General features: G+C 38.9%; 1 protein-coding gene across 1 annotated transcript in view; it reads right to left on the reverse strand.

The window, feature by feature from the left end:
- Positions 1–1,611: 1,611 nt before the first annotated feature.
- LOC149150784 (polycomb group protein EMF2B-like) overlaps positions 1,612–21,262 on the reverse strand; it is a 293,618-nt gene continuing 273,967 nt past the window's right edge. Inside the window, exons 17-20 of the mRNA XM_089439288.1 lie at positions 3,303–3,386; positions 2,342–2,421; positions 2,084–2,173; positions 1,612–1,971 (exon numbers count right to left, since the gene is read on the reverse strand). Coding sequence (XP_089295414.1) covers positions 1,866–1,971; positions 2,084–2,173; positions 2,342–2,421; positions 3,303–3,386 — 360 coding nt within the window. The 3' untranslated portion in view covers positions 1,612–1,865. The remainder of the gene's footprint in view (positions 1,972–2,083; positions 2,174–2,341; positions 2,422–3,302; positions 3,387–21,262) is intronic.

Here is a 21,262-nt window from a genome sequence, read left to right on the forward strand (position 1 = left end):
ATTTTTACTCAACCTAATCTTCTTCTTATGTAGTTAATGATTTATGTTTGTACTCAATAGTTATTGAATTCTTTTTGCAAATTTCAAGGAGAGAGGTTTGCAAATTTGTTTACCAACAATTCAAAGCATTCACACAACATGCTAGAGTTAAACACATAAAGGCACCAGATATAAGTGGAAAACCCGAAGGAAGAAAATCACGAACTTTAGACTGAAAGTGATGTGAAAGCAAGCTGCAAGTCCTTTTTACATCAGATTTTTGTAGGTTCCAACCTACAAGAGGCTCCTACCTCAAAGGAACTTCCAACTCCCACAAGTTTTCTGCAGTCTACAACCAACAAGGGGCTCCTACCTCAACATGCTACAACATGTTCTCTTTCAAGCTGCAACATAGAAAAGAACATAAATTTCTTAAGTCACAAATGCTAGTTACCTCATATCCAATTTTTCTGTCAAGTTTTACGTTGAACAACTTCTTCTTTTCACTCTTCTTCTCTTCTGCTACTACTCATTCTTTCTCTGATGCAGACCACTTCCATTCAAAAAGAAAATCATCAAATTCATTCCACATTGTATGTTTTATAAGCAAGCCCTCTCGGTTGTTTGTATTCTTTGGAGGAATATGAAATGAAGTATAGACTCTTGAACTTCCAAAATTGTTCACAAGCTTGTCTTTTCATTTTCAATTCTGAAAATTATTTGTAATATAAGATAGAGTTAAACTAACAGCTCATTCAGTGATAATTACAAGAGACAAATCAAATTTGAATTATCTACATTTTCTTTTCAAACAAATATATGTATTTCAACTTTTATCTCAATGTTTAGCATTCACAATGATTACCATATCTTTTTCACTTCACATCACTTTCAGCCTTTTATATTCAACATTCAACATTTATGTACACTTTCCATTCAACAGAAATCATCACCAATGTGCTTGTGACATCAATAACATTTATCGGCATTAATCAATCAGCTTAATCTTGACATCTATGCCAATATTGCCAACAACAAACCAACCAACAAAAAATAAAAAACTAGCTTTAAATATTTGTAAATGTTTTATACAATGTTTCCCTATATCTAATGTTGGGGGTCATTCTAGTGTATATCCATTTCGAATTCCTGTGTCCTCGTCATGTGCAACTTAGGCTAAGAGAAACTAAGATTTGTTCTCGGATGGAAAGAGGCACTAGTTTGTAGGAAAAAGTTAGGATCTTAGGGCCCCACACTTTGCCTTTTTTGTTTTTATCGTGTTCTTTGTTTTTAACAGCAATGGTCTTTTTAAGAATCCACCCGCTTGACATTTCTTGCAAAGCAAGAAACAGACCTTGAGAAGATCCTCTGTGTTTCCAAAATGGAAATCTATCCCAGGTGGATCTGGATGCATGGAAACACAGACCCTGGATCCTCAATAGTTAGATCTGGTAACACAGGACAGATGTTGCCTCTTAAAAATTACTGAAATTCTGCACAATTTTCAGTTTCAAAAACATCAGAACAAGGGGAATAAATAGCATCAGGCCGGCTTGTAACCCTTTTTTTCTTTCAAGAACTTTTCTGTTCAAACTTCACCATAAATACTTTAAGATATAGGAGATTGCAAGCTTTGATACAAAAATGCTATTTAATTTCCATTTTAGACCAGTAACAAAAGAATGTTACATCAATGAATAGTTGAATGATAAGACTACAACTCCACTATAACTCTACAACAAATCATTCAAAAACAGAAAGAATGACTTATTGCCCATACCTTAACCAACTGATACAATTCCGCAATTGATTAAGCAACAAGCCCAATTTCTACTATTCCAAATTAAGCCCTTGAAAACAGCATCATACAAATCATTCTGAGAAACCTATTGATTCTTAGTATAGTTCTCCAAGATAATGTTACAGCGATTCATGGTGCTTGCATCAAGAAGATTGTGATTCCAAAGTTTGACCATAAACAACCTCCAGCACCTGCCCAGATAGTTTCATCAGAATTAGAAGAATAGAAGAGAAACCCAAAGTTTCACTCTATATAACTAGGCCACGTTGTTGATTCAAAATAAGGAAAGCATTATAAAATTACCATTGGAGAGCTCCAATTCGAGCAAGATCCTGACCATGATGCTTAGAAAATGCCTCACATGCCCAAGATATGTGGCCATCTGCTAGCACACTGCAATGTGAAAGTTGGTATTTAATGTTTATGCTTAAGTGTGAGTTAAATGTTCTCTCTTTCAAACAGCACAATATATCGCATGGATGATGAGAAAACTTTGGAGTGAATTTCTATAAAATTGTAAGAAAAAGGTTCCTGATGTGTTAAGGATGAGTGATTCCTTACTGTTGCTTCCTAACAAAAGAATTCCAAAGGTGCATAAGCTTCTTCTCATGCTTTGTCACATCTACAAAATCATCAAGCATCTGCACCCATAGATATTTTATCAGATAACATTTTTTAAGCATTTCAGTTCATGTGACTCAATGGTTCAAATGCACAAGGCAGCCTTCATTTTCCTATGCCTAGCATAATTCTGATAATATGCACTGACATTTTCCTCACTAGAACTGCCTTATCTTTAATTGCTGATGCCCATAATACTCGTAAACAACTACGTTTCTAAAATTAAAAATGATTTTGATTTCCAGAATTTAATCCAATGTTCTGAGAATTATTTTTAGAAAACATTTCTTTAATCGTAAGCAGATGCAAATATTGCTTTTGGAGATGAAATCCTTCACGTGAGAACTTCAATTATCTCACTGTTGATGATTTCTTACCATATTACTGAGTAAGGTTACTGTAAACTTTAACTGGTTTTCACTTTTTAAGTTCTTTCTATGAAATATTATGTAAATTTCTTATAACGGAACCTGATAATATTTCTGAAATTCTTTCTCAATTCCATAGTATTTCTCACTTTAAAACAGAAATGGTGTCAATCTCTCAACTAAAATAGCATTTTGTTTGTTATTACATGAAGTAGATCAACTGGCAGTTTCTTGTATATAATTTTTGAAGTTATTAATATCTCTTCGTAAATTTGAGATGTTTGATTCAACTTGTATATTAATAGCTGAGTAATTATGTCCAATTGAATTTAATTTAACATAAATGACCTTAAGCGCAACTCCTACTTACAAACAACCAACAGTTGGTTGATACGGTAGTGAATTTTCAATTAGCAAACAAATTGTGTATCAATTGGCTTTTCTATTGTTTCCAAAAGTCCCAGAGATTATTCTGAAACTTGCAAATACTGCAAAAAAAAATAAGAAGAGATCAGTGAGATAATATATATTACCCTCCTGTCTTCAAAGTCTGCAATGTCATCATCAACTTCATCTTCACTATCTCTATCTGATAACACTTGCGCCAAGGCCATTGGCTTCATAAAATAGACAAAAGAGTCAGAAATGTAACAAAAACTTTATTCAAGAAGGCTACGCAAGTGAAATTTTAAACAAGATAATGACAATTGAATACACTGTGGTCCCCAAATAAAGATGCACATGGAAGCTATAAAAGTACACGTTTATTTCGTTATTTAGGTGTTAAACTCATTGAAATATGCTACATAGCTAAATTACTTGAAATGAGGAAAAGTTTCTGAAACGGGCACAAGCTTCAGAAACACCACTTTTAAAATTTTAAGAAAAAGGGAAATGGTAGTAATACACACACACAGTTAATAAATCCATATCTCAGTAGTTAAAACTTAATATACAATGCTGGGCCTTGTCGCTTATATGGGAGATGATCCATAATGGTAGGGGTAAATAAAGATTAGGTAACTGGCAACAAAATTTACAGGAAGAGATGAGATCATAGCGGGCTATCTTTAAACAGGAGGAAGAAATTCAGCAGCCACACTGAACTCTTGGGTTGAAGTGGTCAGGAAAAGGGAACAACCTCCCCTGCCCACCATGGTTGAAAGGGTAGTATAGGGAAAGGTTGAATAAGGAATTCCTCCACCAAGCGTGGGAACTTAAGCTTAGAGTACATGGGCTCACCCCTTCCATGGCCCCATCAAATCCCCTAGAGAGAAACACCTCTTTCCTTCACAGCACTTTAGATTTGAAGGACCCCAACCTTGAGCATGTATGGATGGTCCCCAAATCCACACTCTTCCTCTATTTCAGACACAGAGAGACCATTTCAGAGCCTTCCAGGCGAAGAGAAGATTGAATTCTCCCCCACCCACACAGAACTTTCTTAATAGTTAATACTGACCTCACCAAATCCCAATACACAGAACTCAAGTTATCTAGGGACCAAGACACAATTGCATGATGAGAAGGGAAGTGGGTAGTTATTCATGATCTAAAGGCCAACATCCATGATTTGTCCCCTCTCGGATTTCTCCCACCCTTGGGCCAAATGACAATCTTGTTTAGTTGGGGGACATAGTAGGGGGAGTTGGCCAACAATATCCATTGGCTCATGGAGTTATAATGGTGCATTTTGGTATGCACTAGGTGCACTTCATGGCGCAGGTTGGTCCCACGACCTCTTTTTCCTCAAAAATATGCATGCCAACACCATGTCGATACCACCATAGACCCATGTGTACCGCTGGGCATGGTCATGTCACCATGACACTAGATCTTACAGTATCAAAGGGACTTGGGAGGTTTCCTGTCAAATACTAGACTATTTCCAAAGTAGGGTTACTATGGTGTCATCAGATGAACATGCCAAATTTTTGTGGGTCTAGTTCAATGTTTTAAAACTCCAACTCCGGTTCAGAAACGGAGTGTCGGCTCCAACTCCAACTCCGACTCGGTATCGACTCGGTCGGTTTGATTTCAATGACTCAGTTGTTGTAAAAAATACATTAAGTATTTATTTTTTATAAAAACACATAATTTTAAATATTTTCATTCATGTTTCCAAACACAAAGCTTTAGAATATAGAGAGAAGACAACATATCATCAAAGTAGGCTTATGAATATATCCATTATATCAAAATGGCATCCAGTGCGTTGTCCAATACATACATGAATGATGATATAGATATCAAAACAAAAACACATAACCAAGGAGGCTGGAAATGGCCTCTATAACAAAAGTAAACTGCAAAACATCACTAGTCACCAGTACTACTGGCTACTGCTAGAGGACCCAACATCATTTGGCTCAGACTCTGAATCAGAGTCAAACAGGGAAACCCATGGCTCCTCATCATCATCATCTCCAACTGCAACTGTAGCAGTAAAAGTGGTAGCACTAGTAGGTTGCGCAGCAGCGACACGCTGAGATAGATAAGATATGCGCTTCCATCGTGGCTGAGTAGAGGAAGTGCCTGCAACTAGAGGACTTGGGGCTAGGCCTGAGGCTGGTACAAGTGGAATTGCATTCAACTAAACATTTTATTCAACTAATGCCTCTGTCTATAAATCCAAATTAAGATCCTCATCAGAATCAAACTCTGTTGGATGACTCTCCACTACCCAATCTGATGTTGGATCAATATCTTCCAACACAATGGGATCTGAATCAAGTCTTTTGTTCCGCAATTGGTTGCGTCTAAAGCGGAGGTTGTATTGGACATAGACTAGATCATTTAACCATTTTTTATCCAAACGGTTTCTCTTCTTCGTGTGAATCCTCTCAAAGATAGACCAATTGCACTCACACCTAGTAGCACTTGAAGTTTGACTCAAAATATGAATTGCAAACTTCTGCAATTGACGACAATGGCTACCAAATGCCTCGCACCATTGTTCTGCAAAAAACATAGTGGTGTAATGAGTTAGCTCAACAAAATTACAAATTATATCCACTTTGAAATTATAAACAATTTACAAAATAAGAATTTAAAAATTGAAATTGTTTGTTTACCGAGCTCATCTGCTTCCCTTGCAATCCTTGCTAGTTTCTTGCCAAAGGTACTTGTGGCTTTGCTGAAACAAGTGATCTATCGGTGTATCTCCAGCTTATCACTCTCCATAGGGACCATGCGATCAATGCAGTCAATCAATACCATATCCAACCTCCCCACCCAAAGCTCCTGCCTCCAGAGCTTTATAATGATACCTTGGGTTTAAAAAATACCCAGCTGCATGTATAGGGCGATGGAGTTGATTGTTCCATCTTTCATCAAAGATTGCCCAAATGGGCCCATACTTAGCCACTCTATCCATGTATGTTGTCTTTATTTGCTCCTTTGCCTGATCCATAGCCTCATAAATGAAGCCCATAGCCAATCTTTCCCCATCCACCAACCGCAACACCTTAACCAATGGCTCAGCAACCTTCACAAACTCTGTTGCCCTTTTCCAAAATATTTCTTCATTAACTTTCTTTTTCAAATCTTTACCATCCTATTTGTGAGACCAATGGCTTTCATTCCATTCATCACTGGAAAACAACTTTTGCAAATTTCTATTTTGGGAAAGCATATATTGCAATGTCAAAAAAAGAGTTTCAAATCTAGTGACGACAGGCCTAATAATATCCCTGCCCCCTATGTGTTTCCTCATCAGGCTCAAAATCCATGAATGATTGTAGATACATTTTGTTATGCTTTTGGCATGCTCTACAGTGTTCTTGACCCAATCTAATTTGCCAATATCCTCAAACATGAGGTCTATGCAATGTGTAGCACATGGGGTCCAAAGGATGGTTTTGTGTTTTTCCTCTAACAGTTTACAAACAAGAACATAGTTAGAGGCATTATCTGTGATGATTTGAACAACATTAGCCACCCCCACCTCCTCAACAACCTCATCCAACAGCTGAAACAACAATTGTCCATATTTCACCCTATCAAATGCATCCACTGATTTTAGAAACACGGTTCCCTGTGGGCAAAAGATAAGAAAGTTTATGATGGAACGGTTCCTTTGATCAGTCCATCCATCTGACATGATGGTACATCCTGTTTTTTCCCATGAGATTTTGAAATCTTTCAAATACTCATCAATGGAGGAATTTTATCTTCGCAAACGAAGACCCCTTAACTCATGCATAGTAGGACCTTTGAAGCCCTTTCCAGCAGCAAGTATGGCATCAAACATAGGTTCATAATATGGTGAACGGGAAGCATTGAAGGGGATATCAACATCATACTACCATCTAGCTATGTAATCACAAGTAGTCTCCCTCAATTATTTCTTCAAATGGTCATCTAAAGTGGGCTACATATGACTTCTACTAGCTTGAGGACCATGTGCATCTGATGGAGAGGAAGTTGTGATAGTGAAATAACGTTTCATATTCATATCACCCTTCCTTTTCATTTTACCCTTACCCTTTTTTTCTTGCATGGACTCCAAAGTGGGAGGAACATAGCAGAAGGGGTTGGATGTATTAGTACAAGGGATAGATGAAGAGCCCTCAAAATCGAAATGGGGGTTGGTAGCCAACATTTGTTGTATACTCTTCTTCTTCCCAATTTCAGCCTCTATTTCTTTTTGCCTAGCTTTTCCTTCTTGAAACTTCTCAAAGCTATTTAACAACTCCTTCCTAATCTCCCCAATTTGTACTGATGGTGCTTCACATCGAGTAATTTGGCCTCTAATACTAGCCAAGTGTTGTTTCAACCTATGAATTCCCCTAGGACCCTCCTTAATCTTTCTATGACGAAATTTGCAATAAATTTGATTATCAACCATTTCAGCATATGCCCAACTAGCATCTTTCACTTTAGGAGCCATTTTTTGACTTGGAAATGAAAGGAACAATCTAAAAATGAAAAAAAAAAAATAGCATTACTTCAATGTTCATTTCTTTAACAAAAAAGACTCTTTTCAATTTCCAGATTTGCACAAAAAAATAAAAAAGCAAAAACAGATTTTAGAAGTGAAAAAAAAGTACCTCTAGGCACAAACTGCCTCCTCAATGCTGCTCCAACAAACGAACTCATCAACATTGCTCCAATTGCTGCCCAAGAAGCTCCTCACAGCTGCTCCAATGCTTGCCCAAGACTCCTCACTGTTGCTCCAAAAACAAACTCTACAACTCTTCACAAACTCCTCACAAATTCTCACACAAATGAAATGAGATAGTTGTGAGGAAATGAGAGGGGTTGGGTAGCTTTTATAGGGTTGGGAGAGGTAAACGGACCTCAAAATCACCCTAAAGAAAATTAGAATTAGCTATGGGGTCCAATTTCCCCCCCAAAAGACCTCACTGGTAGTGCATGTGTGTGGGTGACCGAGCCGGTCGAGTTATCACAGGCTCGGTCGAGCCGGCCAAGTCAGTGACCAGCCCAGTCGGCTCAGTAACAAATCGGCCAGCAGTTCTATTTCATCCACCGAGCCGACTCAGCCAGGCCTTGGATCAGTCTGGCTCTACTGAGTCAGAGTCGGCTTGGCCGTTTCTGAAAACAATGGTCTAGTTCTATCAATACAACCCCCTTCTTTGAGACAATTACATTGCAATTTGCTACTTCCGGCTAGCCTTATTGTACTTTTCAGTACATAGGGAGTCTGGGGGAGACCCTTTCCTCGATATCAATGTGCAAACATCTCCCACTACTCCACACTTAGTGAGGTCATTCTTCTCATTGACTTCAATGTCCACACTAGAGACCTACAAGTACTCTTCACGACAAGGTCAAGGATACACTTTTCCTCCAAGAGCTAGAGCTAGAATCTGCGAATCTTCATAGGAGTTCACAAGATAGGAATGGACCCCACACAAGTTATAAGAGACACCTCTTACAATGGGGTGAATCCCATACCTTATTGATCCTAAACCAGCTCCCTTGTTTTTCAAGCTTTAGGAACCTGTATTTGCTTCCCCATAGTACAGACCAATGTTGCACAAAGTGGAAGTGTTTTTAGGAAGAAAAGTGTAGGAAGCATCATTTTCCAAAAATCCTAGGAATCCAAGCATCTCAAAAGCATATATATATATATATAGATATATATTGCATTTTGTTTCAGAAAAACATTCAAAATGCCAAATTAGTTGTAGAATATATGAAAACATGTATATTTATACACAAATCAAGATAGAAATGGCATCCATAATACATTGATCATTAATTATTCGAGCATCAATCATATAGATTCTAGCAATTAGAAACATTTAACAAACATCAAATTTTTAAGCATATAATAGAAAGTAGACTGTAGATAATTAAAACATTGGAATAGCTTATGATTGATCTACCAACTACCAACATAACCAAAGTTGCAAAGTTTAAGCAGTAATGTTTACAAAATAGGCCATCAGACATCTATACACTTAAGCGTGAAAACTGATAAGTCCATATTCAAAACACTAAATTTTAATCTAACATCTATAGACTATGACAAACAAAATAGAGAATCTATCTACTATTCTCTCCTCCTTATGGTGCCACCACCACTACATTAGCCTCCACATGGTGGGAGTGAAGCAACTAGTGGTTGTGTAACAGAAGAGGAAGCCTTTGCTATAGCTAGAGTCCTAGACATGGGAACTATGGCACTAGATGGAGGTGGCTTCTCAACACAATCATCATCATCCCAAACAAGAGCATCCTCCAATTGCTCTAAATATAACATTCCATCCTTAAAATTATCCTTTGTATTTTTGTCCCAAACCTTCAAGTCTTGATTTGTCTTTGCCTCCTAAAAGTAATGGGACAGCAATCACAAGTTATAATGAACATAAACCAAGCTTTCTGGGCATTTTACATTCTACCTATTTCCTCTCATATTGTGGATGAAACTATAGGTGCTCCAACACCTCTCTACAAAAGAAATGTTCACCACCTATGAGAGCACCCACAATGCCAAATTTGTAGTCATGGAACAACACCGCCATGTATGTTCTACCACTCGCGAGAAGAGAGATTCCCCCAATCTCTGACTGCATGGTTGGTCCAAAAGGGACCATTGGAAGTGATGCAGTGGCTCAATTGTTGTTGTATGGTGTCACATTCCTCGTTAGGGACCATTTTCTCTCATGCTTTCAAATAACTAGCCTGAACCTCTAGATCTTGTTGTATTTTTTCTTGCTCTCCCCACCATGTGTTGGAGATGAAAGACATGACACATGATAGTATTTAGGAGTAAGAACATATGCTTAGCACTTCCCATTGTTTTTCCACCTTTGTACAAATATGGTTATACAAGTCAACATATTTAGGCTCAGCAATGTCTTTAGTATGCCCCAACATGCTATCCATCTGCTCCTACACCTCCCGAATTATTCGTCGATCTGAATCTGCAAACCTGATCATGTAATAAATTGGCTTCATCCCATGCAAAACATATTTAACTTGCGACCAAAATGACTGTCAAGAACAATGTCTTTCACTAAATTAGCACCATCTCTATCAATGCTCATGTCTTCCCATGCATCACTCATCACCAAAGCACCCAAAGATTGCCTCACCCTTAATAGGCACCTAAATGTGAGGTAATAGCTTGCAAATCTAGGTTTTGCAAGCTTAAGTACCGACAACTTGGACTAAGTGCCATAAAAGTAATTCACCCTTGTATGCCCAATGATAAATTTAATGAGATGCTTCCCTCTCTTGTATAGTTGATTAATCCATTTGCATTCCCTATGCCTAATAATACCATGTATCAAAAGGTTCAATGTGTGCACCAACCACTCGGACCAAAATATGTGTGGATATATCGCCCAATCATTTTTCCTACTCACTTACAATTTGTTGCATTATCAATGGTTACTTGAACCACATTATGAGTGCCAACATCATCAATTGATTTCAATACGAAACCTGCAATATTTTGAAAGGATGAAGTGATTGAGGAGTCATAGACAATAAGAAACATTGCACCGTTAGCAAAAACACCAAGAATATTTATCAAATGTTGGTTTCTAACATTTGTCCAACCATCTGATACAACGGATACTCTGGAATTTACCCACTCATCTATAAATTGTGTCAAAACTCTATGAACTTTCGATATTTCTCTATCTAATCAAATAATTCTAGCTTTCTCGTAGTTGGGGCCCTTGTATCCTTTATGGGTATCATTGAAGCCTTTTACCATATCATGCCAATATGGGGAGCGAAGCACATTGAATGGCGCAACACAAGCACAAAGAAACCGCACAATTTTTGCATCCACCTCATCTCTCCTACCAATATTAAGAAAATTTTGCTATTGTTCTTCCAAATTCATAGGTTCCAGAAATTCCATCATGAGAAGGTGGGTGGCCACCAAATTTAGAGGTTGCGCTTGTACTTGCATCAAACTGAAGTTTTTGTTTCTTCATAGCAAGTGAAACGCATTTTGTTTATGTAGCCTCCTCTATTTGGATGTATTTTTTCCTTTGTTCCATTGATACATTTTGGCAAATATTCATCCCTACACCTTTTTTCTTTTCAACAAATAGCAATTTCTCACAAAGATGCCTCCTCAGACGAGTATATGAGCCACTATAAGGTTTTCCATTATGACAATCATGAAGGCAAATAAATTTGACACTTCCACCACCTCCCCGCCCCCACAACTATTGTCACAAAAGGCTACAAGGGTGTTAGTTCATCTTTTGGATTTCCCTGTTTCATTTGAGACAACACTTCATGCTCTTCCCCATGAGACCCTTCCTCATCTTCATACATTGTATCAACAGTGTGACCACTATCCTCTTCTATTTCTACCCTTCAATGCCTACCCCCCACCAACACCATGAAGCCCACAAATGTAATGAACACCCAAAAGAACACTAGTTTCCCCCCTAATTAAATGGACAACCAACAATAGAATAAGGGAGAAGAAGGAATGGGAAAGAGTGCGAGAAGGAAGAAAAAAACAGAATGAAAAAATACAAGAAAACGAGCAAGTTGGGGTTTGCTCTTACCTATTCAACTCTTGAGAAGTTGAGGTAGATGGCAGCGTTTCTCTACTCCTCCAATCTCCTCTTTCTCTTCTCCAATCTCTCCTTTGCCCTCTCCAAGCTCTCACAAATCTGCTCTTCTTTTCTCATTCTACTCCTCCAAGCTCAACATGGAAAAGGCCTTTTAACCTCAATCCCTCTCTCTTCTCAACCTTAAAACAACTTACCGCACCTTCCTTTACCATGGATCCCACCAACAAATTAGCCAAAAAAAACGCACCCCACCAAAGGGCACATGTGCCTAGCAAAAGCGGTTGTGAAGCTTTCAGGAACCATGCTTGAAGTGGTGTGGAACGATGCTTTGCAAATTTGGAAGCTTCTCACTTCTGATTTTCTAGGAAGCCTATTTTTGCAGAGAGAAGTGCTCTTCAACAATGAGCTTCGAGGACGCTTCGCTTTGAAGCACGGATCCTACCCCTAATCAAGAAGGGGGTTTCTTCCTGCAACACTAGTGTGAGGACCAATATGGTTGACTCTGTCCTAGCCAACCAAGCCCTTCTCCCACATCAAATACCTCTCAGTTTCCCTCCCACCCTAGCAAACCACGCCCTCCTCACCCTTTTTGCCTCTTTACTTCCCTCCCACTTCTCCCACCCCACAATCCACCCTGCCACCCCCCACCCCACCTTTCTATGTATAGAGATTATTCTGCATCCTATACCACCTGCCTTAACGAGTTGCTCCCCCTATTTCCCACTTCGAGTCATTGGATACAAGCACAGCCAAATAAGGGATACTTTCCTTGATCATCTTGGAAGCAACCCTTGATTCTTATTCCCAATCTACTCCTTATCATACCAGAAAACCTACCATTGGTTGCTTCCCCATGAACCATTGGTTTGATGATGAATGCAAGAGGGTTGTTTGACCTAGTTTGACCATAGCATTGTTGGTCTGTTCAACCATCATAGTTGACTAGTAGTATTAGGTGTATCTCTTGTTGAACTGAAGGAATTCTCTAAGGAAAAGGTTGGCTTTTTCCCCCAAGTGGATTTTCCCAGGGTAAATCGTGTGCTCTTTCTGCATTGTGATCTCTACTATACTTGTGCTTTTATGGTTGAATTCCTAAAGTGTAATTTCTTAATGATAAACTGGAATTGCAAAAAGATCTATATCATTAAAGTAATTATCAGTTTTCATAAATTTGTGGTTGTAACTATTGCACTTGAAAAACCAACATGTTACCAAAGCTTTGTTAAAGGAAAGGACATTCAGATCACCCTTGAAGATCACTAGTAAAAGGGAAGAGCATTGAAAAAAACCTACATCTACAATCTATTTTCTTATCTATGACTATGGGTTCCTCTATGAAGTCAGAGAACAAATTGGAAGGAGCTACAAATTTGAGGGCTTGGAAGACAAGGATTGACCTTGTTCTTGCAAAGAATGAACTCCTGGGTATTGTAAAAGGCAAAGTCATTGAACCTTCTGACAATGAAAGAAAAACAAAATATGAGAAAGATGACATCACAGCTAGAAGCATCATTGAGGACTCTATTAGAGATCACTCAATTCCATATGTTACAAATTTTGACTCTTTAAAGAAGATGTATGATTGCCTAGTTGCATTATACACCATCAACAACATTGTTCAACCAATGAGCTTGACGAATGAACTTTGTGATGTTAAAATCTCAAAGAATGATATTGTGGCTTCATATTTGATGAGAATCTCACAACTAAGAGATCAATGTCAAGAAATTGATGAAATAATTTATGGAAGGGAACATCTGACTACAGTGCTTAATGGTTTACCTGAATCATGGGACTCATTTGCATCTAGTATACGTGGCAGAAAGGAAACTCCAAAGTTTGAAGAACTATGGGCTGCATGTGCTCAAAAAGAATGTATGCTCATATCAAAAGGAAAGATTCAAAGATCTGAAGAAGGTGAATCACAAGCACATGCAATATGCTTCAAGAAGGTTGGAGGAAGAAAGAAGTTTGGTTTTCGAGGAATAAATGAGGGTAGAAGACATGAAGGTAGAAGACTTGCTCCTCAAGGAAAGAAAGATATGTCAAAAGTTCAATGCTATCATTGTCACAAATATGGTCACTTTAAAAACCAATGTCTTGAAGGATCGAATGATAGAAAGAGAAAGGGAAAGCAACATTCTACCATAGCACACATTGATGAACTTCCAAAGCAACCTAAGAATGAAGACTCAAGTGACAAAGATTTCTTTTACTTTTATGCTCTGACATGTTCTATTGCAAATAGCGATGATTTGTGGCTAATAGAGAGTGGTGCCTCAAGACACATGACAGGAGATCATGACAACCTTACAAGTCTAATGGAAAGGAGACTATCTCAAAAGGTAGAGGTTGGAAATAACAACAGTTATGCAGTCAAACGCATTGGGAAAACATCTATTGAGTTCGAATCAAATGAAAACGTTCATCTCAGCAATATCCTATATGTACCAAGTTTCAAAAAAAATTGATTTCTATTTCATGTTTGGAAGACAAAAGAGATAGAGTAGCATTTGTTGATGGCAAAGTTCTTGTATGGCCAAAAGGGTCAAGTATAGGTTCTACTAGAGTGATTCAAGTTCATGAAGGAAGGTTGTATAGCCTCTTGAAACAGTTTGCTCAAGCAATAGTGCATAATGACAATAATCCATGTGAGCTTTGTCATAGAAGATATGCTCACCTTCATTATAAAGCTTTGCCAGCTTTAAATCAAATGGTTTCAAGTGTTCTAGAATTGCAAATGGAGCATAAGGAAGTTTGTAAATGATGTGCGCTTGGGAAGAATGTCAAGAAGCCTTTCTCCAAGGAGCAAAAGTAGGTCCAAAGAAATTTTAGATCTAGTTCACTCTAATGTATGTGGTCCAAAGCCAATGAAATCTCTTGGAGGCCCTCAGTAGTATGTAATCTTTATTGATGACTTCTCTCGCAAGACATGGATTTACTTCATGAAGACCAAGGATGAAGTCTTCAACAAGTTTCAAGATTTTAAGGCTAAAGTGGAAAACTTGAAGGGGAAGAAAACCAAGATTCTATGATCAGATAATGGAGGAGAATATACTTCCAAGGAACTCATTGTCTTTTATAAAGAAGCTAGGATTAAGAGGGATTTGATAGTCCCTTAAAATCCACAACAAAATGGAGTTGTTGAAAGAAAAAAACAGAACCATTGAAAAATTTGTTATGTTTTTATGGAATTAAGCATCAATGAAAACAGTGAATATTTAAAATAGAAGTCGTCATCGAATTTTGGATGACTAGACTCCTGAAGAAGCGTTCACAGGATAGAAACCACAAGTTGGACATTTGAGAATCTTTGGGTGTCATGTTTACATTCATGTACCTAAAGACAAAAGGAAGAATCTTGAACCTTCAAGAAAGAAGGGAACATGTGTTCGATATAGTGAGTCATCAAAGACCTATAAAATCTATGTTCCTGAACAGTGACAAGTTGAAGACAGTAGAGACATTACCATTGATGAGAATGTTTCCTATTGGAAGTCTAAAACAAGTTCCTATGGATTCTAATAATGATGAAGAACATGAAGCTCCCAAGAAAGAAGGCTCAAATCCATCCAATCCTTAAAAACATCCCATAGATCATCAAGAAGATCCGTAAGGGCCTAGCAATCAAGTGGGTCCAGTTATTGTTCCTGAAATCAAGAAAAGGTCAGCTTGGCTTACATCTACTTTATAGGAAGCAGAAGGACATGCAGTGCCATGTGGCACCTTCAGGAAAGCAAGAGACCATAGAGGCATTCTGGATATGCAACATTGATGACTATTCTCATTGATTTTGAACCTTCCACCTCTGAAGAAGCATTTAGCCAACAAGTTTAGAAGGATGCGATGTTGGAAGAATACCAATCGATTATGAAGAATGATGTATGGAAGATTGAGCCTAGACCTGAAGGGAAGTTAGTCGTAACCTCCAAATGGGCATACAAGATTAAGCATGCAGTGTATGGCAGTATTGACAAATACAAGGCGAGATTTGTGGCTAGAGGGTTCTCCCATAAAGACGGAGAAGATTACAGTGAGACTTTTTCTCTAGTTGCCAGGTACACTACTATTAGGTTTATTATTTCTATTGTTTCTTCTAGGGGTTGGAATTTACATCAGATGGATGCAAAGACTGCTTTCTTGAATGGTGTGATTGACAAAGAAGTGCACATAGAACAACCTCAAGGGCTTGAGGTTCATGGAAAAGGGTCTCATGTTTGTAGATTGAAGAAAGCCTTGTGTGGACTTAAGCGAGCACCTAGAGCCTAGTATTCACGAATTGAAAGCTTCCTGACAAGACTCGGTTTCTCCAAAAGTGATGTCAATCTAAATCTTTATATCAAGGTTGAGAAGAATGAACCTATGATTCTATTGTTGTATGCTAATGATTTATTTCAGATCGGTGTCGAGCATCTCATTATTTCATGTCAGAGGGAGTTGGCTTATGAATTCAATATGAAGGATCTTGGGTTGATGCACTACTATTCTAGGCTAGAAGTATGGCAGAAGCTTAGTGAAATCTTCCTTGGTCAAGGAAAGTTTGTTATCAAGATCTTGCAAAAGTTTGGAATGATGAACCATAAATCTATGGAAACTCCCATGGTGACAAATATAAGAAAGTTGAGAGACTCAGAGTCAAATTTGGTAGATCCATGCATGTATTGAAAGTTAATTGGCTCTTTGATGTATTTGGTTAAAGCCTTGTCAGACATTTGCTTTGCAGTAAAAACTTTGAGCCAGTTCCAGGTGGAAACAAGACATGATTATTGGATTGTAGTAAAGCATGTATTGAGATATTTGTTGTTGATTATGGTTTGAGATGTCTCAAATAATGATATACAATTGTAGGGTTATACAGATGCAAATTGGATAGGGAGTGTTGAAGACTAAAAAAAGTACATCCAGAGCTTGCTTAATTTGGACTCTACTATGATTTTGTGGATGAGTAGGAAGCAAACATTCGTTGAACTCAACGTTGCTGAGGCAGAATATATTGCAGCCAGCTTAGTGAGTTGTGAAGCAGTGTGGTTTCGAAAGTTACTCGCAAGACTATTTGATTAGGTGCTAGAACCAACCATAATATATTGTGACACTCAAAGCTATGTAAAGCTTATAGAAAAATCCATTTTTTCATGGCAAGTCGAAGCACATCGAGGTCATGTACCACTTCATTTGTGACATGGGGAAAAACAGAGCAGTGAAACTGAAGCTTCAATGCATCTCCACTGTTGAGCAGATCGTTGATATTCTTACAAAGCCTTTGTCCAGAGTGAAGTTTGTATACTTTAGGGACTAGTTTGGACTTGTTGAGAATGCTTCCCTTAGTGAAAGGGAGTGTTGATGAGATAGCATCAGGGACAAGCATTCTCCCTGTGTCAGCGATGTTGACCAGATCAAGGAGAGTGGCTTGTTGATTTACTAGTGCAACCAAGACTAGTTTAGTTTTTCACAATTGATAACTACTTCTAATGATGTAAACGATCTTCTTTTAGCATTCCAATCATTAAGCAACTATACATGAAAAACTTCAACCATGCAATTTCATCAATGGAGCAGTATCGATCACAAAAAATAGTAGAACAAGAGACAAGAGACCAAAATTAGGCTCATAGCCAGGGAAAAACCCACAAGGGGAAAACCCAACCAAACTTTCCTTATGAGAGAGAAATTATGCTCATCAATAGTACATCAAAATATTCCAACAAGATTCTAAATCTGACCTCAACAAATACGAAGTCAAACCAGTCAATGAAGAGAGAGAAAGTCAACTTCTGGTCAAAGTTTGATCTACAACAGTAAGGCTAAATTTCAGCATGTGGAAGGTTTGAACAAGAGGGTTGAATTTCAGTCAACCTTAGTCAAACAGTCTCCCTATAATTTTCAGTCAAATGCCTCAGTAACACCTATAGTCAACCCAAGTCAACGAGCAAGAAATATATATCAAGATGCAATCAAACACAGTCAAAAAATTCCTAGAATATTCGGCCTCTCAAGACAGTCAAAGAGCTCGGTCAAAACAAAAGCAATCCTCCAAGTCAACGCAAGTCAAACAGAAACAAATATGTTGGTCAACGCAAAACAGAAATCTCCATTTGACTCCTTCGTACATGTGAACTCCCTCTTGCTATTTCAAATCAAATATGTGGTGATGTGTGTCCAAATGAAGTCCAACGAACCTCTATTTATATGTGGTTTCAGAGGTGCCTTTTCTCACATGTGGGGCCGACTTGGTCAAACTTGAAAATATGAATTTTCTCCATTAGTTGCCAATGAAAATAACGACCATAGCTACCCATTTTTCAACACTCCCTCTTAGCTAGGGAGGTACTTTTCATTCTCTCTCAAGATCGATCTTCTCGACCAAACCATAGGTCTCACGGCCCATAGCCTAAGGAAGAGATCACAAGTACAATTCTCTCTCTGTGAAGATTGGACTATCATTGACCAATCCATAGTCCCACAGCACATAGCCTAATGAGATCACAAGTCTCATCATAAGGAAATATAGCATCAAAACATGTCCCATCAATCAAAATCGTTCATGAGGCCATACTCATATGTACAACTTCCATCTCCCAAAGCAATCCACAAGTCTCACAACCACAGCCTGTGGGAGGAATCCCTTTCTCAATCCCCGGCTATATAGTCTTACGATCAATGACCTAAGGGAGAGAACTCAAGATCAATCTCCACGACCAATCCATAGGTCTCACAATACCTACATAAGGGAGAGATCACAAACTCAATGTCCCTGACCAAACTGGTCTCGCAGTCACCATGACCTAAGGGTTCACTTTATGCCTCAGAACCAAGCTCCCCGACTAGACTCATTGTTAATTTATGGTATGTTCTATGCTTAGAGCAATTTACTTCTTTTCTTCCTATTAGCCACAGATTAGCAATCATATATACATTAAGTAAAGTGCAGATAGAACATTAAACGATCGATAGAAAACAAGCCAACACAAGGGACACAAGATATGGCAGCTACCCAAGGACAAACCCCAATGCGGAGAAACCCTTTGATCAAATATTCTTTTATCTTCAATAGTTCAACCGAGAGAAATAGTACAAAATCAGAATTCTGTAATTTTATATCAGCAGCAGCAAACCCTAGATCAGCAAAGTCAAACTTGGTCAAACAGCTTCGGATTGACTTCTAGTCAAATTGAAGAACTTGGTCTTCAACAACAATAAGTAGCAGCCCAAAACAATCCTCAAAACATGGTCAAAACAGCAGTATATATATCAGCTCCTGCAGTCAACCCTGACTAGTCAATGCTGCCCCAAAATAGTGGTCAAACAGAGGTCAATAAGGCTGATCTGAACTGCGGCTAGCAAGAGAGAGACTCCCCACACAAATCCGCAGTCAAGGGAGCCTATACGCTGGTCAACACAGTCCTCTAGCACCCAAAACATGTTGCTATACCTTCCTGCGTCCTCCTTCATCCACATCACAGCTTGCTGCCCTAACTACGTCCTCTTTCTTCTTCCCACGTGAGAGAGTCTTCTTCTATCTATGCATACCCAAGAGACTAGGAGAGAGAAGAGATGTGGAGATGAGATGATGAGAAAATATATCAACCTCTCTTGTATTTATATGAATCACTGGGCATGTGTGTCACATATTTAACTGTTGGTTGACCTTGACAATTTGTCAAGTAAATACAAATAAATTCATATCTCCATAAATACTTGTCGGAATCAGATGATCTTTAGATCAATCCTACACCTCTTGACAAGAGGAATCTAGGAAAAATATCAGTTGCCATAAATGAGGTGACCCACATGGAGTTTGGCCCTAGTTTCCAATTTTAACACTCCCTCTCAACTAGTGAGAACTCCATCTGCAATCCGTCTGAACGTCGCTACTATCCCAGCCATCAAATGTACTGCCCTGCACAGCTTGGCCATGCTTTGCTCTTCTCTACTCTGCTCGAACTATGAAGAAGAATAAATGATCGAGGATGTATCATACCATCCTCCACTGACCCGAAGTCAGTCTCACAGTGTGTTATAGAACTCTCATTGATCCCAGATCAATGGAGGTCATCCTAGCATAGGGAGTATGGTAGATACAACAATGCGTCCATCCATAGTACTACTAATGGTCCCTAACCCCATTTCCCTACCCATTGATCAGATGAGAGGTACTCCCCATGAGTCCCAAACTGCATGGGCAGGATGCCTCAACAGGAGAACTAATCATCCTATCCACAGGAGAACGAATCATCCTGGCCCACAGGAGAACTAATCATCATGTCTTACAGTCGCCACAGAGAACTAATCATCTTGGCCCACAAGAGAACTAATCATCCTGTCCTATAGTCGCCACAAGGTGTCACAAGGGAAGGTTGAACCTTTCACCCCGTACGTAGTGCACCACCAGGGGATGGTGAGTCGCCCTGTGGTCGCATGTCGCTCCAAGAAGTACCCCACGCCCCTGTGGAGCTCCCAGAGCACAATACATCATACTCGACCCTCATAAGAGGGTCTCTGAACGACACCAAGTCGTTCTCAGAAAGTCAAGAATTTGACCTTTCCTAGGGGCTTCGCCAAAATGTCGGCGACCTATTCATCTATACCGATATGTTGGAGCCTTATTGCTCCCCGCTACACCATATCCCGAATATAGTGGTACCTGATAAGCTTGGAGCGATCATGAAATACAAGATTCTTTGATAAACGAATCCCACTATGGTTGTCACAGAGGATCACGGTAGTATCCAATGTAAATCCAAATAGCGCACTGAAGAGCTTTCGCAACCAAACAACCTCACAAGAGGTCATACTAGCAGCAATGTACTCTGCCTCGGCGGTGCTCAAAGCCATCGACTTCTGCTTCGTGCTCGTCCAAGATATCGAGGCAGATCCCAAAGAGAAACAGCACCCAGAAGTGCTCTTTCTGTCCACCACACTGCCTACCCAATCAACATCAGTATATCCAAGTAGTCTCACATCTCCGGCAGTGCATCTCAATCCATGAGTGATTATGCCACGAAGATATCTCAACAAATTCTTGGCACCAATCCAATGTGTGTGGTTAGGCTCAAACATATGTTGAATCAACGTGTTGACTGGAAAGCATATATCTGGACAGGAGTTCACCAAGAACATCAATGCTCCGATGAGTTGACAATACTCGGTATAATTTTGTAAAATAGGTCCAACAGCACTACCACTTAACTTCTTGAAGTCAAACTCCATCGAGTTAGTTACGGGCTTGCAGTCCACCATACTGAATCTCTCCAATATCTTCACCCCATATTTCCCTTGAGATAGGAAAATCTCCCCTGGCTTCTGCCAGACTTCTAGTCCTAGGAAATAGTGCATCAGTCCTAGGTCCTTCATCTCAAACTCAGAAGCCAACTACCTCTTACATTTGTGAATGAGAGGGTCTGCCCCTATTAGAAAGATGTCGTCAATGTACAGCACTAGTATGAGAGGATTGTCATCTTCAACCTTAAAGTAAAGGT

This window comes from Pinus tabuliformis, chromosome 9, assembly GCF_031772625.1.
Source record: "Pinus tabuliformis cultivar Carrire ecotype Pingquan chromosome 9, CPIR1, whole genome shotgun sequence".
In the NCBI taxonomy this organism is placed as follows: Eukaryota; Viridiplantae; Streptophyta; class Pinopsida; order Pinales; family Pinaceae; genus Pinus; species Pinus tabuliformis.